A 20,864-nucleotide genomic window follows, 5' to 3' on the forward strand; every position below is an offset into this window, starting at 1 on the left:
ATCAAGAAGGTTAATCTACAACTGTTTCACTGGGCCATTTCATGTGATTATGAGTTGTTTATACGCCTGCCTCAATTAAAATTGCATGGTTTGTTAGATAGATCCATTGCAGAGTCTTTGCTTACATGCATAGTTGACATTTATATTACATTATTATTTACCAATATAGCTTTAATATAAAATATTATGTTAAATATTTATTAATTATTTTCTATTTAGTCAAATTAATATATATATATATATATATATATATATATATATATATATATATATATATATAAGAATTTTTTTAGTAAGGATATTGAAGAAATAGAGATTTTATCATAAGTCTGTCAAGTAAGTGATATATTTTTAATCACTAAATCAAATCAATACCATAATGGAGAATATTGAACTATTTTATTTAACTTAATTATTAGAGATTTGTTTAGTTAGGTGGGATATGTTGTTTTCAGAATCCAAATCCTTTGAAATAACTTGCATGAATATTGCCAGCCAATTTTACCATATTTGAATGCCCCTCATTATATATATATAAAAGGTAGAACAATATTTTTAAGAAAATGTCATGCTTTATTTTTTTTATATAGTATTATTATGTGACATTTTTATTATATATAAATTATAATTTATTTAATAATTACTTTATTAATACTATAATAAGTAGACATTATTATAAAGTAACTCACAATAAATTAATATATAGTTATATTTATATTATATATAGATAGATTTTAATTATTTATATAATAAAATTTTTATTAAAAAGTTTAAGAGATACAAGTAATAAAAATAAATTTTTAAATAATTAATAAAAAATTAAAATATTATATTATTTTTATATATTAAAATTAAAAGAAATATATAATATGTATTAGCATGAGTAATTTCTATATGACACATAGTATTATCTTTTACAGTATTATTACGTAGTTAATATGTGACATTCTCTTTTATAATATTATAACGTAGTGTTCTCTATTATACATAAATTATAAATTATTTAATAATTACTATATTAATATTATAATAAGTAATAATTATTATAAATTATATATATTTATAATAATATTATAAATATAGATTTTAATTATTTTTATTATAAAATTTTTATTAAAATTAAAAAAATAAAAATAATAAAAATAAAATTTAAAATATTATATTATTTTTATATATTAAAATTAAATATATATATATATATATATATATATATATATATATATATATATATATATATATTAAAATCAATAATAGTTATTTACTAATACGCGAATAATTCGCTAGTTATAAGTGAGCATTTAAAATGGGAAAAGTTGATAATGGGATTATAAAAATTTAGCCAATAAACCATCTCAATTTTATTTTGTAATAAAAAATCTCAATGATTATATTTAACCAATTTTTTCTTTTAAGATCAAGTATTCGAGAGAAGAATTTTAATTCAATATTATTAAATATATATATATATATATATATATATATATATATATATATATAATTTGAGTTTATTAATATTAAAATCATATTTAAAATTATTTCTAACCCTTATCTCACGCAAAACAACCCATTCCTTACTCGTGAAGGGTAATGGCCAGCCAAATACTCGGTGGAGTGTAGAGTACGCTAACATTTTCCATTTTCCACACCTCGCAAATCCAAATATGTCCGACCTTGGACCCACCCCAATTACAGGGCCCCACACGTCACTGCCAACTTTTTTTCCTCTTTATGTCTCCATTTTTTAAAAATATCAAAATAAAAAGATTTTTTACCATAATTTTATTTTTTATAATAAAGTAAAATAATTGTAATAAATTTAGAAAATTATAAGTTCCATAAATTTGAATAAACACTTCACTCAAAAAGTCGAATCTCTGCTCTGTTTGTTAAAGCTACTTTTTTTTTTCAACACTGCATTTCACTTTCCATTTCTCTCTTCTTCTTCCTCTGTCTCAGCCGCTTTCTCCGCCAATCACTGCTCTCTATTCTGTCTCCCTCCAAAAATAGCTGCTTTTATCTTCTCTCCTATGCCTGCATAAACGCTAAAGCCCAGCTTCTTGTTTTCCCTCATTTTTTATTTTTCTTTTCTGCACTCTGCGCATCTCTCTGCACTGCTTCGCAGAGAATTCAAAAGAAATTTTCTCTTATTTTTTCTCAGCTTAGACGAATATTATATAAAATGAAGAAACGCCATCTAGATCCTACATTTGTTTTTCTTTTCTTCCTCTGTCTTCTCTCTGCTGCACAAGCTCAGAGCGAGGACACCGCAGTGATGGTTAAACTCAGAGATAGCCTTGGTGACTCGAAAAGTTTAGGGTGGTCTGGTTTTGACCCATGTAACTGGAAACAAGTCTCATGCGATGGTAGCAAGCGGGTGACCGGCATCCAAATCGGCAACCAGAACCTTGACGGCACTCTTCCTCCAGAACTAAAAAATCTGACGGCTTTGGTGAAGCTTGAGGTAATGGGCAACAAGTTAAAGGGTCCAGTACCGAGTCTTTCTGGGTTAAGCTCGCTTCAAGAAGTCCTTTTACATAATAATGGTTTCACTTCATTTCCTTCCGATTTCTTTGACGGGATGACGTCGTTAATGTCTGTGAGTCTGGATTATAATCCATTTCAACCCTGGGAGATACCTTCCAGTCTTAGAAGTGCCACTGCCTTGAAGGATTTCTCTGCTAATGGGGCTAATATAACTGGCACAATCCCTGATTTTTTCAACAATGATGTGTTTCCTGGACTGGAAAGTCTGCATTTGGCAATGAATTTTTTGGAGGGTGCACTGCCAGCGAATTTTTCACAGGCATCTTTTATTACTTCCCTTTGGCTTAATGGCCAAAAGAGTAATTCCCAACTAAATGGTACAATTACTGTCTTACAAAACATGACTAGTTTGACGGAGATTTGGTTACATAGTAATCAGTTCACCGGTCCATTACCGGAATTTACTGGGTTTAATGGGTTAGAGAAAGTGAGTTTAAGGGATAATCAGCTTACTGGTATTGTTCCGGCATCACTTGTGAACCTTCCCACACTTTCTGTTGTCAATTTGACTAATAATCTGCTTCAGGGGCCAACACCAAAATTTCCTAGTCAAGTTATTGGGGATATGAATGGCGGTTCTAATAGATTTTGCCTACCTACTCCTGCTGCCTGTGACCATCGTGTTGATGTTCTGTTATCAATTGTGAGAGACTTTGGATACCCTGCTAGTTTAGCTGAGAGTTGGGAAAGTAATGACCCTTGTGCACAGTGGAAAGGCATTTCATGTTCACCTGAAGGGAACATTACTGTTATCAACTTCCACAATATGGAGCTTACTGGTACAATTTCTTCAAGTTTTTCATTGATTCCTTCATTGCAAAAGTTAATTTTGTCAGATAATTTGCTTACTGGTACTATACCAACTGAGCTTGCAACTCTGCCTAGTCTTACTTTATTAAACGTTGCAAACAATAGGCTATATGGTAAGGTGCCTAGTTTCAGTCAAACAGAAGTGATAACTTCTGGAAACCCTGATATTGGAAAGGATCATAGTAGCTTCCCCCCAACTAGTACACCTCCTGGGACACCCAACACACCTGGCAAAGATGGAGGAGGTGGTTCTGATGGAAGTGGTGGTAAGAATTCTAGTAAGGGAAAGATTTTGGGTTCTGTAATTGGTGTTGTTTGTGGATTATGTGTCATTGGACTGGGTGTGCTTTTCTTTAGAAGGAAACGGAAACAATACAGTAGGGTACAGAGTCCAAATATGATGGTTATTCATCCTGGCCATTCTGGAGATCAGGATGCTGTGAAAATTACCATTGCCGAATCAAGCACCAATGGTACTGTTGAGAGCTATACTGATAGTGGTGGACTCAGTGACATTCATGTAGTTGATACTGGGAATATGGTGATTTCTATTCAAGTTTTGAGAAATGTGACTAACAATTTCAGCGAAGAGAACATACTAGGAAGAGGAGGATTTGGGACTGTTTACAAGGGAGAACTGCATGATGGGACAAAAATCGCAGTAAAGAGAATGGAATCTGGAGTGATGAGTGAAAAGGGTCTGGCAGAGTTCAAGTCTGAGATTGCGGTGCTCACTAAGGTCCGGCATCGGCACTTAGTTGCACTACTTGGATATTGCTTGGATGGAAATGAGAGACTTCTTGTTTATGAATATATGCCTCAGGGGACTCTTAGTAGATATCTCTTTAATTGGAAGGTAGAGGGTTTGAAACCACTTGAATGGACTAGAAGATTGACCGTAGCCTTGGATGTTGCCAGGGGTGTTGAATATCTGCATGGACTAGCACATCAAAGCTTTATTCACAGGGATCTGAAGCCTTCCAACATTCTTCTTGGAGATGATATGCGGGCCAAGGTTGCAGATTTTGGACTCGTTCGTCTTGCTCCAGATGGGAAAGCCTCAATTGAAACAAGACTAGCTGGAACTTTTGGGTATCTTGCACCAGAATATGCTGGTAACTCATCTTTAAATTTCATGATTCATTTTATGTGATCAGAGTAGTATTTTGTTCCTTGCATTTATTATAACCAAAAAGAGAACAAGAATTGAGTATCAAGTTTTGTGCCATAAGCAAATAGACAAACATCATGTTTTGAGAAGGCATAACAAAGAAAGCAATAATCTTAATCTCCCCTGCAATCTTTACTTGATGATCTATAATAACAATGCAGTCCTATTTCTATGTATGGAACATGAATACTTCAACAAATAATTTTGTTTTAGTTCAGGTTAAAGATAAGTTTTAACATGCTTAACTGGAAATTTTTTAATGCCTTGGCAGCGACTGGACGAGTGACTACCAAGGTTGATGTGTTTAGCTATGGTGTGATACTAATGGAGATGATCACCGGAAGAAAAGCTCTTGATGATACCCAGCCCGAGGATCGCTTGCACCTTGTTACTTGGTTCCGTAGGATGCACACCAACAAGGACACATTCCGCAAGAGTATTGACCCAACTATTGAGCTTGACGAGGAGACCCTTGCCAGCATTAGCACAGTTGCTGAGCTAGCTGGCCACTGTACTGCAAGAGAACCCTACCAGAGGCCTGACATGGGTCATGTGGTTAATGTTCTTTCATCTCTTGTTGAGCTGTGGAAACCAGCAGAACCAGATTCTGATTACTTGTATGGGATTGACCTTGAAATGACCTTGCCTCAGGCACTCAAGAAGTGGCAAGCACTTGAGGGAAGCAATTTGGATTCCTCTTCTTCACTTGCTACTAGTGGGGATAATACACAAACCAGTATACCCACTCGACCATATGGCTTTGCGGAATCATTTACGTCATCAGATGGACGGTAAATGAAGAAAAGAAAAAGTTTGAGATATGATGAGATGCCTTTAATTATGTTTCGTTTATTCTTCTGCTTGTTCTTGTAAGGTTTGCCCTCTCTATATGAATATTTTGTTTGCTCATGCTCTCTTCCCCTCCCCCCTCTATCTTTCCCTCTCTCTCCCCAAGTAGGTTGAAAAAATTTTACATTTTTCTGTGCTCCTTTAGAGGCTAGGAATTGCAAACAGAGAGATAGTCCTCAAGAATGGGATTACCTTTATTTGTCATCTTTTCATTTCTTTTGTTTCTTTTCATGTCTCCTTGATATCTGATTTACATTTAGTTCAGCATCTCCCTTTTGTTTTACAAGATTCCTAGCATAAAACTTTTGCATTGCAGCCCATAGTTGAACAGAATCCTATTTCGTAAAGCGGATGCCAAGGACCCTATGTGGTTAATGAGATATAAATTGTTTAATGATGCCAACTTCTTTTATTTTGTTTATTCCAGGGGATCATTACATTGAACAAATTTTATGTACATATAGCTTTACTGCTTGGGATCCGTCATAAAAGCTATGGTTATGCAATCTATTTCTAACCACTGATATGAGAATGTTTTGTTCTAGAAATGATGGAGGAGCCAATTTGCTTTCACCTATGCATGTGAGCTACAGTTTTTTGCATGTTGTGGATTGAGCAGGTCAATCAGACCTATTGATTGGTTCACACTTGTGGGATTCAATGATCCATCGTGGACATCACTTCTTGATGATAAAAGGAAATTCTTAATTCTATATATAATTATATATTCAGTGTTTTAGGTGGAGGGTATAACGTAAAATGGATTGATTTGAGACTGCGTGAACAGATCACCCAATGTCGTTTATGTGACGCGACAAGTCAATGCCGTATGTCAGGCGTGGAGAGGCTGTATAGTATGCATGCCAGCTGCAAATCTTTGTTGCCTACCATATCGAATATTATGTAATAAATTTGAAATATAACATGTGATTTTTTTTTTTTGCATAATTAAATTATTATTAGTGTTAAGCCAGATGTTCAGCCGAAAATTCTGCTTAATTTAAGCTAATTAAGAAGAAAACGGCTTGTGCTGGTGGATTTAATAATAATAATAATAATAATAATAATAATAATAATAATAATAATAATAATAATGTATTAATAATAATAATAATGTATTACGTTTGTGAAAGGATACGGGTTACCTACATTTAGAATGTAGAAGCATGTGTCAGGTAGATGTTTGAATGGAGACAGCGAAATCCCCCCTTTGGCTTGAAGCTTCATTTGGGCAAAGGAAAATTGTTGGTGAATGCCTGAATGGTGAAAAGCTAAGCTGGACCTAGAAAAAAGAAAGCGACTTAAAAATGCTTTGATGTTTTTGACAAAAAACAGGTTGGAATTTCGGGGAGGAAGAAGAAGAAAAAGAACAGAATAAGATAGAGCTCACATGCAACATGGTCCCCTTCGGCTTCACTCCCTATCTCAAATCTTTCTTTAGCCTAAGGACAATTGCGGGCCAAAGCTGCTCAAAGGCCAAGGCAATTATCTTGGTCCACTTGTGTTTTCTGTTTCAGTTGCTGAATTATTAGGTATATATGGGGTCATCAGCTCTAGCTGAGGGATTGATTCCAATTTATTTTGCCGATTAAGTTGGATACATCCGCATTTGAGAAGGGTGCAATTAATTATGTTAGAATTGTTAGCTGGTAACTGAATTAGATGAAAGATGGAGGAAAAAAATAACCAACAAGAAGAAGCAGAAGTCGGTTATAATAATAATTACAAGAAACAGCAAGACCCAGATCATTTTGGGCTTTTATTTGTCATCTATGGCAAGCTTGTTGCCTTGTTCTACTTGTAAGTAGTAAATTTCTTCTTCTGTATGGAACAATGAGCTGTAATATAGCACATATATGCTCTCATTAAGTCTTTGGTCAATTTTTCACGCTGCTTCAGCTGTAGGCTTCAAACTCAAGAAACCAATGACATGGTCAAACTATCAGAGTAAAGGTTCTCAATAGTCTATATGCCTGTTCGACAATGAGTTTAAAGAATTGAAATTGTTTTTTTTAATAAAAATATTATTTTAAGTACTATTAAAAAAATAATTTTAAAAAATATTTTATTATTTTAATTTTTATATGATTAAAATTTATTAAATTTAATTTTAAATTATTTTTTTATAATTTTTAATTAATATATTTAAAAAAATAAATTTTTAAACGTTAGTTTCAACGAGATTAGCACATTTCCTTTAGTGGAGGCTTTAGATGGCCCAATTGAGAGGGGTCGAAGAAAGCACTTGATGTAAATGTAGAGAAGAGGCCCATAACTTAAAGGTTATTTTGTACTTCTGAAAGGCGTAGGGTTAAGCTGCTATGGCCCTATCCTGTCTCTTATGAAGGCTATACGTTAACTCTCAAATCTAAACCAATACAGTCAACGCTCAATATGTTTCTTCAGAGCTAAGCCTCTTGTGACCAACTCCCCTGTCAACTTGGGCAGCTGAAGACTAGTATAGGCAACCCGCTCGAGGTTTTCCTGTCCACGGGCTAATTTTGGGCCATTGAATTGTTCATTGGTTTCGGTTCTTAGACTACGGTTCAATTTTAATTTTGATTTTGATTCAGAATTTTATCTGAATTTAATTTAGTTTGATCTGATTTATATTTTTTTTTATTTTTTAAAATGATATAAAAATTTGAAAGAGAAAAAAAAAATCGACGATATAAAAAAAATGGTCTGATGGCCACCTCTTTAATAGTGAAATTTATCAATTTTATATGCATGTGTAATATATATTTATATTTTTTATTTTTAACAAGTTAAAATCGGGCTCTATGCACAGTTGATTATTGAAATTATATTGATAGATTAGTTAATGGATATTTTAATGAGAAAATAAGTTTTTTTTTTTTAATAAATTTATATTGTTAAAGTTGAATTTCAAGTGGAATTAAGCATAGAGAACGTAGACATTTTTATTGAATAGAAAATATATGTGCTTTTGTTAAGTAGAAATTGTATAAATTAAAATGATAATGTATTACAATAAAAAAAAATAGATTTTTGAGATAGCATAAAAACAATGGAAAGTGATACAATAAAAGAAATTATGATTTAAATTAGTTTAATAATACAATAAAATTAAGAGTAAATTATATAAACAATACTTCATGTAACACCCCTGATTTTTTTATATATTATTATTGGGCTTCGTGTAGGTATCTCAATTCGCGGAAATTCGACAGTTGTCCGGATTTGTGAATTTCCGGCCAAACAGACCAGCTACCGGAAAAGTCTCCGAATTGGATCGAGATTTTGGCTACCCCACCATTGTTAGCCATCCCGAGCACGTTCCCGAAGTCGGAATCGGCAAAGGTAAACTTGAACCTTGCTTTTTCGTAATTTTCTAGTGCTTAAATAGGATTAAAAATCCATAAAATATTCGTGGTAGCTTAGAAAATTACGATTTTTTTTGCAATAGTTTAGTAATATTTCTAAGGACCGCGGGGCAGAGTTTTATAATTTTTAGAGCTTATTTGAGCAGTTTTTGCAAAAATGATCAATTATAAGGACTAAATTGAAATTTTACATATTGTGATGAATGATTGATTTGATGGGCCCACGAGGGGCTGTGTGATGTGATTGAGTTGTGGATATATGGATTGTGGATATAGAAGTGTGTTTTGAGCCCTTTTGCAGGTTGGGTAGGTCCTAGGTATAGGAAGATTCACGGATTTTCTACGACTTAGGACGTATTGGTCTTTTTCTTTGTTTGTATTGAGTCGATTTATTAAATGATTGTAATAAAATTGTCGTGTGAGCCGATGACCTTCTTCCTCCGCTTCACCGCCACAGTGATTGTCATCAAGTCTGTGAGTAGAATATTAATTTTAATTGTAATTTCGATATTATTATATGTTCAAGCATGCCCATGCATCACTTATATGCATATATTTATGTAGTTAAACTCTAGGCACGATTTATGTTGCATTCATAACTGTTGATGTGCCATGGATGTTGTTGTGGTAATTTGGAGCAGAGTGCGTGAGTTGGCGTGCGTGAGATGTGGTGTGGACTATGGATAGTACGGGGTAGTCACGCTTGAGTAATTCATCGACCCGATCCTTCGAGGGGTAGTCACGCTTGAGTAATTCAGGGACCTCGATTTGGTTATTAAGTGGAAGTCCGAGCTTGAGTAATTACCGGCACCGTGTTGGATTTAAGAGAGTCAGATAGGGATCACCCCATATGTTATGATTGATACTACAGGGTGTGTGAGTGCTCCAAATTACCTTTCTGATGCTATGATGTGAATTTATTGCTGATGTTGCACTTCATTCCACAGGTTGCATTAGTTTTAGATAGTTATAGAGATTATGGTTAAAATTGATATTTTACTCTCTGAGTCGAACGCTCACTCCTGTTCAATATTTTTTCTCAGGCTACAGGAGGATTTTATTGTGGTTAACCTGCTTTTCTCCTTCGCAGGTTGTTTATCAATAGTTTTGTAATTTTATTTACTCCTAGAATTTCCGCATGTGTTAGAAATATTTAAATGATTCGGGTCTGTAATATAAATTGTCATGTGGACCTGTAAAATTATATGCATGTTTGATGGATTGGATGAGGGAGCTGAGCTTCCATTTATTTTTATGCCGATATGAGTATGTGGAGGGTGAGCTGAGCTCCCCAATTGATGATATATTTTGTTTACAGGTCGGGTGAGTCAAAAACTCCCCGTTGAAAGGTCCACTTTATGGCCGGATTCTGTCCGGTTGGTTTCTTGAAATTGGGCCCAAATGGGCCTTAGAGTTGGGTTAATGAACAGTTAGGCTTACTACGGGTCTCGGGGGCTTTATGCCGGCCCAGGTCCTAGTGCCGGTCCGGCCCATAGGTTGGGTCGTGACAAATGTGGTATCAGAGCTTAGGCTCCAGATTCATAGGGAAAAATTATCTAAGTGTTGGGAAGAGTCTACTAGGAGTCACATGCGGAGTATAGGATTTTGTTTCGTCTTTTCCTGTAATTCTTTGTTTCTAGATTCTACGTTATACCTCGGGAAATATAAGATTACCTCAGTTAGTGTCTTGATTTTCGTGGAGTACACAGAAATGTGAAATAGAGTTAATAGACATGTGAGGTCTATCATGAGGATACGTACTCCAAGAAATGTTATATTTTTGTTATTATGGGTTTAAATGGTGTGCCCATTTCGTTTAAGGCACAAGTACATAAATGTGAGTCTTAAAAGTACAGCTGTTCTGGATAAGGATGAGGATACCACTACCGGCAACATCGTGAGATGACCCAGTCATAATAAGTTTGTGATAATAGAAGATTCAGGAGAGATAAGAAATTAGGAGACCTAGTCTGTCAGGACGTATCGTAGTAACTATACAATGTTCTCGATGTCTGCTCTGTAAGCTGCAGATTATAGTACCGACATGAGATTATTGTGTAGAGCTGCGTACTTCCTTGTAGTGCTTATGATGAGGATGTTTGCAGCGATCTGCTTTGGTACGATTATGCCGAACAGAGTTCTATATTTGCAGAGGAGTTGGGAACTCCTGGTTAAGAGTCTAGAGTTAGAATATTGAAAGGTCACAGTTGGGTGATAACTAGAGTCAGTGACTCAGTTACCCCAGCATGAGCTAGAGTTACATCAAGAGTTGCCATCAGACCAGAGGTTTCGGACTAGTTGCAAAGTAAAGGTGACACTTATAGAGTGAGAATAGTATCCCTTGTGTGTATCAGTATGGAATAAAGTACAACTCTACTACCTAGAGAAGGTCGAAACTATGAATTGATGATTCACAGAGCTATAATATGATAGGAGAGTCATTAATTTGACATGGTTTTGGGCAAGGTGGTAAATGTAGTATCTTTGTTGCAGCAAGTTAGGGTATAGTCCTATCTTTTTAGAAGGGATCGAAAGTTATTACTAATAATGGTGACCAACAAAATAGTGCCCAAGATAGGACTGTAGAGTGTGATAGAGAATAGTTGGCTCGGGTATCCTGCAGAGGATGTAAGTTCTATTATAGGAATCATATATAATCAGATCACGATGGATGTAAATCCTTTGAATTGGATGACGGGTTTGGGTGCCCGGAACCTTAAGTTTTGGCTAATTGAGTAAACATGGATAATAATAATAATGACAAATAAATAAAATTACTACGTAATCGGTTCGAGGTGGTATGTGTATTATGTAAGCTAAATGATAAGAATAGAGATCATACAATAAAAGTATGACTGTAATTTGCTGAGTTTCTTTCTAATTTCAAATTATTCAAAACAATAGTATAATCTAATTATAATAGTGTTAAGAGTAATAAATTAGTGAAGATAAATCACAGAAGGCCAATGGATAAAGAAAGTGCAGAATGAAAGTTTGAACAATTGATTGCAGATGCAATATAATCTAAATTCTAGTGGAAGTACTAGCTAGAGTGGTCAAAGGACCAAATCTGAGTAGCATGCATATGATAACGCGATAGAAACTCGAAAGATATAGTTAGCAAGTACAATATTATGTTAGGAAGAAGAATGGAACCAGGGATAGAATAGTCAAGTTCTATTTTGGGTAAGACAAAGGAAATAAATGAAAGGACAACCTAAAGAGCGTATAATAAAAGGAACAAAGTTAAGATATAGGATAGGCTAAGTGTTATTCTTGGCAAGGAGAATGACAAGGATGGAAAACCCAAAATGGGACCACATTAGTGAGAAAAGTGATGGGGGTATGGAATACAATAATAATGAGTAAATGTTAGAAGGTGTGCGATGGTATTGCGGACTACCTAAATAGGTAGAGAAAGAGAAGTTAGTAAGCGAGAAGTTGAATAAAAGCCACCTAAGGGATCAAATAGGTATGATGAGAGGAAAAGAATGATAGATAATGACACATAGGTTTTAGGTTAGACTTTTGAGATAGTGAGAAGGTAGTTAGAGGTTCGTTATGAATGTCAGGCAAACATTTTTAGTGTGATCAACAGAATCACTTTGTAGTGAAGCAATAACGACAGGACGATAGTAGGGGTAGAACGAAAAGTGACAAGTCTGGATGGTTATAAATCACTAGAAAGTTCAAGGATCAAATTAATGACCCTAGATAAGGGTGGAATTAGTGTTGGAAGAATTTATTAGTGAGAAATCTTTCAGGAATCAACAAAAGTTAAGGGCACAATAAAAACGATGATAGATATGAATCATAGGTCGAGTATAAGTAAAGTTAATAAATTATAAAATATTATGTCAAGAAGGAAAATGGTACGGTAAAGGGTTCATGCAGATGATACCTTATAGGTAGAGCATAATTGTGCTAGGAGATGATGAAATTTGGAGAGAAAGACCAAGAAACTTAGGTGAAACGTTATAATATGACAATCGGGTGTAGTTGAATATAAGAGGATATTTTCTTTCTTTTCAAGTTTAGCTTGTGCTTTTGGTTCTAGAAGGTTATATAAGGAACAGAAACTGAGTCAAGGAGACCTAGTTATTGAGAGTTTGGTAGGCACAAATTCATACATAATTTCCTGATATGAGAATGACAGTAAGTGCATACCTAGTATTAAGTATGAAAGGACGAACAGAGTAATGACAGGAGTCAAAAGAAGTTAGCTACCAAGGCTTGCCACCGTTTTAAACTATGAGCTAGAGGAAGTATTATTTATGGATGAGTTTCAATAGATGAAATTGTTGCTGGTGGATAATTTGAGGTTGAAGTTTAGAAAGCTATATGTAGTATATGTGATTATATTAAGGAGAATGAACACGTGAAGTATCTTGTTTGGAATTAAGGCATGACACATATTTCCTACAGCCGTGTTAGTTCAGATGGAACTTATAGTTTATGGGGCTCATATTCATCCAGGATAATCAATTTCCTACTAAGGCTGGTAGGGAATGATAATGTTCTGATAGTTAAGTTGGAAAAAAGGAGGTACAAAAAAAAAATTCTCTATGAGTAATTATAAGTGTTACATAAGGTGAAGAATGTGCTGGTAGGAGTAAATCATAGGGTTAGAATTCTCGAAGTAATGAAACTAGTAATCAAGATAAGACTAAGAAATAAAAAGAAAGTTAAAGTTGATGATGGGATAGACATCTTTGAAGGAAAAGGTGTAAGGATGAGATAGGACTAAAATTAAGGAATAAGTACAGCAGGTTGAAAAGATACCAACAATACCAAAAATAGGAAAAGGGAAGTGGATAAGATCCAAAGGACAGGAAGAGAGCTCGATAGAGTCAGTTATAATGATGAGGATAAGGAGTGTCTAACCACTGCCCCTGTGTTAACACTACCTATGAGCGGTGAAGGATACACCGTGTACTGTGACGCCTTCAGAGTTGGCCTAGGGTGTGTTTTGATGCGGAATGGAAAAGTAGTGGCTTATGCTTCAAGGCAGCTGAAGAGGCATGAGCAGAACTATCCCACCCATGATTTGGAAATAGCGGCTGTAGTCTTTGCACTAAAAATCTGGAGACACTACCTGTATGGTGAAGTGTGCGGGATATACACCGACTATAAGAGTTTGAAGTACATCTTCCAACAGAGGGATTTAAACTTGAGACAGAGGAGATGGATGGAGCTTCTGGAAGACTATGATTGCACCATCCAGTACCACCCTGGGAAGGCCAATGTAGTAGCAGATGCTTTAAGCAGAAAATCTTCTGGCAGTTTGGCGCACATTTCAGCAGAGAAGAGACCGTTGATTCAGAAAGTACATGAGTTGATGGATCAAGGTTTAATCCTAGATCTTTCAGATGAGGGGGTCTTGTTGGCTCATTTTTCAGTGAGGCCAGACTTGCGAGATAGAGTTAGAGTTTCCCAACACAGAGACCAACAATTAATGAAGATCATAGAAAGAGTACAGCAGGGTGAAGGTGGTGAGTTTGGATTTGCCAATGATGGCGCCCTAGTGCAAGGTTCTAGGATATGTGTGCCCAATGTGGACAATCTCAGGAATGAAATCATGCGAGAGGCACACTATACACTGTACAGTGTCCACCCAGGTTCCACCAAGATGTACCATGATGTGAGAGATAGCTATTGGTGGAATGGCATGAAGAGAGGCATAGCAGACTTTGTGTCCAAGTGCTTGACTTGTCAGAAGGTGAAGTTTGAACACCAGACCGTCAGTGAAGTTGCAAGAGCTCCTATCCCAGAATGGAAGTGGGAAATGATTTATATGGATTTTGATACTGGGTTTCCTCGTAACAATAGAGGATATGATTCGATATGTGTAATTGTAGAACGACTAAATAAATCAGATCACTTCTAGACTGTGAAGACTAAATATTCTGCGGGCACAAGACGCCGCTCTACATTCGAGAAATAGTCGATTGCATAGAGTTCCGGCCCATAATATCGGCAGAGGGCCCCATTCACTTCTCAGTTTTGGAGAAAATTGCAGGAGGCACTAGGCACACAGTTGAACTTCGATGCGGCTTTCCACCTCGCATGCAGACGGATTGAAAGGACAATCCAAACATCGAAGACATGCTTCGCATGAGTGTTTTGGATTTTGGAGGTCAATGGGATGAGCAGCTAGCTTTGGTGGAGTTTGCCTACAACAACAGTTATCACTCCAGCATAGGGATGCCACCCTATGAGGCACTATATGGAAGAAAGTATAGGTCTCCTCTGTGTTGGACGGAAATGGGGGAAGCGAATGTGCATGATGTAGACCTAGTGCAGTACACTTCAGAGATAGTTCCTTTAATCAGGAACGATCTTGATTTTGATGGCGTAAGAGTTATGCACCCAGACGGAGGGATGTGGAGTTTGCAGTGGGCGACTATGTATTCCTGAAGATTTCTCCAATGAAGGGAGTCATGAGATTTGGAAAGAAGGGCAAGTTGGCACCTCGGTATATTGGACCTTTTGAGGTTACTGATAGAGTTGGAGCAGTTGCCTACCGGTTGGAGCTACCACCCAACCTTTCTCACGTTCATCCCGTGTTTCACATCTCCATGCTCAGGAAATACATTCCAGATCCTTCTCATGTACTACAACCAGATGTAATAGAGCTAAAAGAGAACTTGACATTTGAGGAGCAACCTGTAGCCATAGTGGACTACCAAGTGAGACAGCTAAGATCAAAACAAATCCCTATGGTTAAGGTTTTGTGGAAGAGCCAGTCAGTGGAAGAGTGCACCTGGGAGTCAGAACGGGACATGCGTAGCAAGTACCCTTATCTGTTCAATGTGTAATAATATACTTTATTCTGCCTTGTGTAAAATTCGAGGACGAATTTTCTGTAAGGGGGGAAGAATGTAACACCCCAGATTTTTTTATATATTATTATTGAGCTTCGTGTAGGTATCTCAATTCGCGGAAATTCGACAGTTGTCCGGATTTGTGAATTTCCGGCCAAACAGACCAGCTACCGGAAAAGTCTCCGAATTAGATCGAGATTTTGGCTACCCCACCATTGTTAGGCATCCCGAGCACGTTCCCGAAGTCGGAATCGGCAAAGGTAAACTTGAACCTTGCTTTTTCGTAATTTTCTAGTGCTTAAATAGGATTAAAAATCCATAAAATATTCGTGGTAGCTTAGAAAATTACGATTTTTTTTGCAATAGTTTAGTAATATTTCTAAGGACCGCGGGGCAGAGTTTTATAATTTTTAGAGCTTATTTGAGCAGTTTTTGCAAAAATGATCAATTATAAGGACTAAATTGAAATTTTACATATTGTGATGAATGATTGATTTGATGGGCCCACGAGGGGCTGTGTGATGTGATTGAGTTGTGGATATATGGATTGTGGATATAGAAGTGTGTTTTGAGCCATTTTGCAGGTTGGGTAGGTCCTAGGTATAGGGAAGATTCTCACGATTTTCTGCGACTTAGGACGTATTGGTCTTTTTCTTTGTTTGTATTGAGTCGATTTATTAAATGATTGTAATAAAATTGTCGTGTGAGCCGACAACCTTCTTCCTCCGCTTCCGCCACACAGTGATTGTCATCAAGTCTGTGAGTAGAATATTAATTTTAATTGTAATTTCGATATTATTATATGTTCAAGCATGCCCATGCATCACTTATATGCATATATTTATGTAGTTAAACTCTAGGCACGATTTATGTTGCATTCATAACTGTTGATGTGCCATGGATGTTGTTGTGGTAATTTGGAGCAGCAGCGTGCGTTGGCGTGCGTGTGATGTGATGTGGACTATGGATAGGACGGGGTAGTCACGGCTTGAGTAATTCGCTGGGACCCGATCCTTCGAGGGGTAGTCACGGCTTGAGTAATTCGCTGGGACCCTCGATTTGGTTATTAAGTGGAAGTCCGAGCTTGAGTAATTCCGGCACCAAAGTTGGATTTAAGAGAGTCAGATAGGGATCAGCTCCCATATGTTATGATCGATACTACAGGGTGTGTGAGTGCTCCAAATTACCTTTCTGATGCTATGATGTGAATTTATTGCTGATGTTGCACTTCATTCCACAGGTTGCATTAGTTTTAGATAGTTATAGAGATTATGGTTAAAATTGATATTTTACTCTCTGAGTCGAACGCTCACTCCTGTTCAATATTTTTTCTCAGGCTACAGGAGGATTTTATTGTGGTTAACCTGCTTTTCTCCTTCGCAGGTTGTTTATCAATAGTTTTGTAATTTTATTTACTCCTAGAATTTCCGCATGTGTTAGAAATATTTAAATGATTCGGGTCTGTAATATAAATTGTCATGTGGACCTGTAAAATTATATGCATGTTTGATGGATTGGATGAGGGAGCTGAGCTTCCATTTATTTTTATGCCGATATGAGTATGTGGAGGGTGAGCTGAGCTCCCCAATTGATGATATATTTTGTTTACAGGTCGGGTGAGTCAAAAACTCCCCGTTGAAAGGTCCACTTTATGGCCGGATTCTGTCCGGTTGGTTTCTTGAAATTGGGCCCAAATGGGCTTTAGAGTTGGGTTAATGAACAGTTAGGCTTACTACGGGTCTCGGGGGCTTTATGCCGGCCCAGGTCCTAGTGCCGGTCCGGCCCATAGGTTGGGTCGTGACACTTCAATTAGGGTTATATAATAGTAAAATACCTAAAATTTAATTTATAAATCTCATGATCTTCGATTTAAATAACATAAAACCCCTTTATGAATTTTAATAGCTGGTTTTTTTGGTTATTTATGGATGTAATATTTATCAAATTGAAAAATTATTTTTTTTATGGATTGATAGTTTTAAGTAAACAGGTTATAGGTTACTAAAATGTCAATATTTGCAATAACAAAATTAAAATTTTTTTCTCAATTAGTGCCAAATTAATAAATAGAAAATATAATTTTTAATATAACAAATGCCTTGTTAGTAAAAATAATTTAGAAATTGCTACTGAATGTTACAGGGAGTTTTTCTGTTATTTAAATTAAATATTAAGAAATTTTATGTTACAAATTAAAGTTCAGATATTTTACTGTTACATATATTTAAATTGAGATATCGTCTATGTAATTTACCCATAAAATCAATGAAAGGAAAATGATAGTGTAGAATAGTTTACAATAAAGTAATCTTTACAAAGTTCTTTTATTAATTTCTATTTTCTAATATCTTGTATAAAATGAGCAATAAGACATCATATTAAAGATAAGTAACAAAATCAGTAATAAGAGATATTTTCTAGAGTTTATTGTGGTTAGAGATAATTTAGAATTATAAATTGTTTGCAATGTTTATTGATTAGTATACACGATATTTTTAAGTATCTCAATTTTATTTTTATTTTTTTCTATATTTTGAACCTTTTTTTGGAAAGAATAGGGTAAAATGAAGTTTTAACGAAATAAAATTTTTTAAAAGTAAAGTTTTTCATAATCTTCAAATATTCATATTTATTTAGTGTTTGAGAAAAAAAAAAAGACTTTTTAAAGTATTTAAAAATTTTTAAGAGAAAATTTTATTAATTCACTAATTTAATAAATTAAAAAATAGAGGTCTTTAAAAGTTTTATAAAACATCCAAAAATTATATTTTAAAAAACCTTCTACTTTCCTAAATAAAAGATCAAGATTTTTAAATCCCGAAAAACCTTTGATTACTTTAAAAAAACCTCTTCCCAAGTAAGGAGAAAAGAGTAATCTTAACTTTTATAAATTTTTATAATTTTTATTAGTGCAATTAAAATACAGATATGGAGACCTATTGTGTCTGCAACTTCTTGTGAAAATTTGAAGTTTTTTTCTTCTTAATTTTCTTTGCTAATGATTTTTTATGTATTTTTCTATTAATATTTAATTTAATATTAAATAATATACATTAGATTGATAAATGCAATTAAGATTGTGTCAAGTAGATTTTTTTTTTTATGCGTCTTCAACTGATTTGTTTTATTTATTATCTCTTTTTCTTTTTTTTTTTAAATTGAGTTTATCTTAATTAAATCAAGTTTTGTAAATTTTATATATTTGTTTCCCATTCTTCACAATACCTTTTCCTTTACTTTGAAATTGAAACATTCACAGAATATTTACTTCTTAATTTTACTTTTTTAATATATATTTTAGGATTTGTTTTTTTAATTTATTTATTTATCTATTCTCATTAATACACCTGCTTCGAAACAAATGAAAATTGACCCTTTCTCTTCATACATGCTACATTATAATTCATTTTGAAACACATTCATTATATTTATGTTTGAATAATTTAGCATATTTATTTCTTTTATAATTTATTTTTTACTGTTGTCAAATTCAAATATATATATATATATATATATATATATATATATATATATATATATATATATATATATATATATATATATAACATACGAAATGGTAATGTATATAATGAATTTTGTCAAAAATTAATAACGTTATTAGATTCTTAAAATAGTAATTAATTATATATAAACAATAACGTAAAAAACTTAAAGTAAATTAGTTCGTACCTTCACAGGTGTCATTACTTGAACTGAAAAGAATATCCTGTCCAGTCAGCGCACCAAATACCTCTTTAATCCCATCCACGGGCTCTGATACCACTTGAACTGAAAAAAATATCATATCCAGTCAGCATACCAAATATCTCTTTAGTCCCGTCAACGGGCCCAAACCATAAATTTTATCTTAATTAATTGCATTTATTTAATTTATTATTTAATATTAAAATATATATCATTAAGAAATACATCAAAATTAACATTGCTAATAAATGCACATGAAGGGATGAATCTTTTTGATTTTGTCTTAATTAGCTGCACTAATATTATTAAAAAAAATATATAAAAATTAAATTAAATATATAAAATAATCACTATTCCTTGCAAATAAATATGTTTTGGACATCATTTCTTTCTTCTCCACATATTCCTTTAAGATTCAAGAAACATGATAAATGAGAATTATAAAATCTAACTTAAAACTAATATCCTGATGTTATGAGGGATACCTTTAATTAGATAAAAGACATCTGTAAATTCTATATTATCTATTTTAAGTTCTCAGCTATAAGTTCAATATCAAGCATGTGTAGATTGCTTGCTTATTAGGACCTAGTATTACCCCTTTGCAACTATTGAAATAATTGCATAGTGTATTTATCTTGTAATAGAAAATTAAATATAAGAATCACATGCTTATATCATTAATATTAAAATAAATATTACTAAGAAATAAATGGGAAGGAGATCAACCTCTCTTCGATTTTATCTTGATTAATTGCATTTATCTAACCTATTATTTAATATAAAAATAATTATTACTATAAAATACGTGAAAGAAGGTCAACTTTTTCTTCCCATTAATATTAATATTGCTAAAAAATACATCAAAGTTAAATTAAATATTAATGGATCTGCCCACAAATTAAATTAATATACATAAATTTAACTCTATTGAAATTTAAAAAAAAAATTTTTAAAAATATATTTCCTAGTTCAACGTATGGAGAATTTTTTTTTTTAACACCAAAGCAACTTATATTGTTAAAAAATACGCTAAAATTAAATTAAATATTAATGAATCCACACATAAATTAAATTAACTCTTATCTGTGTAGAGAAAACCAATAGTTTAAACTTTGATAATTTTTTTTTCATATTAAAAAAACTCACCCACACGTACATCTATGGAGTCTTAATTAAATGACTATTAAAGAATAACCAATGGATAATATAATTTTTCCTTGGAGAGAACACCGACATGCATTTATTTATAAATATTATTTAAGGTCTAAAAAACAAAACGAAATAGAAATTAGCTCCTTAATTATTGAGACAAGTCATATATGGTGTGAAACAAAAAACCCTATATATGAATATCTGCTGTGAATTTTGACATTATTGTACTTGAGCCCCTTTGATTAGAAATTCAACACTCAAATATCATACATTCAACGTCCATGATAATTTTATCTAATATAATTGATATCGTCAACATTTTACAATGGGGTTCATTTATATAGTTTTTGACCTTCAGTCTTTTTGTTTACATTTCTTATAATAGAATTTGGTAATTCAGACTGAATAATCTTTCTCATATTCATATATGTTAATTACTGTCATTATCTTCTTTCTACA

The 20,864-nt window shown here is 33.8% G+C and overlaps 1 protein-coding gene across 1 annotated transcript; it reads left to right on the forward strand.

Moving 5' to 3' along the window:
- The first annotated feature begins 1,881 nt into the window (after positions 1-1,881).
- LOC110633176 (receptor protein kinase TMK1) lies at positions 1,882-5,578 on the forward strand. Its single transcript, XM_021781684.2, has 2 exons — positions 1,882-4,469; positions 4,797-5,578. Exons 1-2 carry the CDS (start codon positions 2,180-2,182, stop codon positions 5,318-5,320), a joined length of 2,814 nt encoding a protein of 937 aa, XP_021637376.2. The 5' UTR covers positions 1,882-2,179; the 3' UTR covers positions 5,321-5,578.
- Positions 5,579-20,864: the final 15,286 nt, after the last annotated feature.

Source organism: Hevea brasiliensis, chromosome 15, assembly GCF_030052815.1.
Source record: "Hevea brasiliensis isolate MT/VB/25A 57/8 chromosome 15, ASM3005281v1, whole genome shotgun sequence".
NCBI classification, from domain to species: domain Eukaryota; kingdom Viridiplantae; phylum Streptophyta; class Magnoliopsida; order Malpighiales; family Euphorbiaceae; genus Hevea; species Hevea brasiliensis.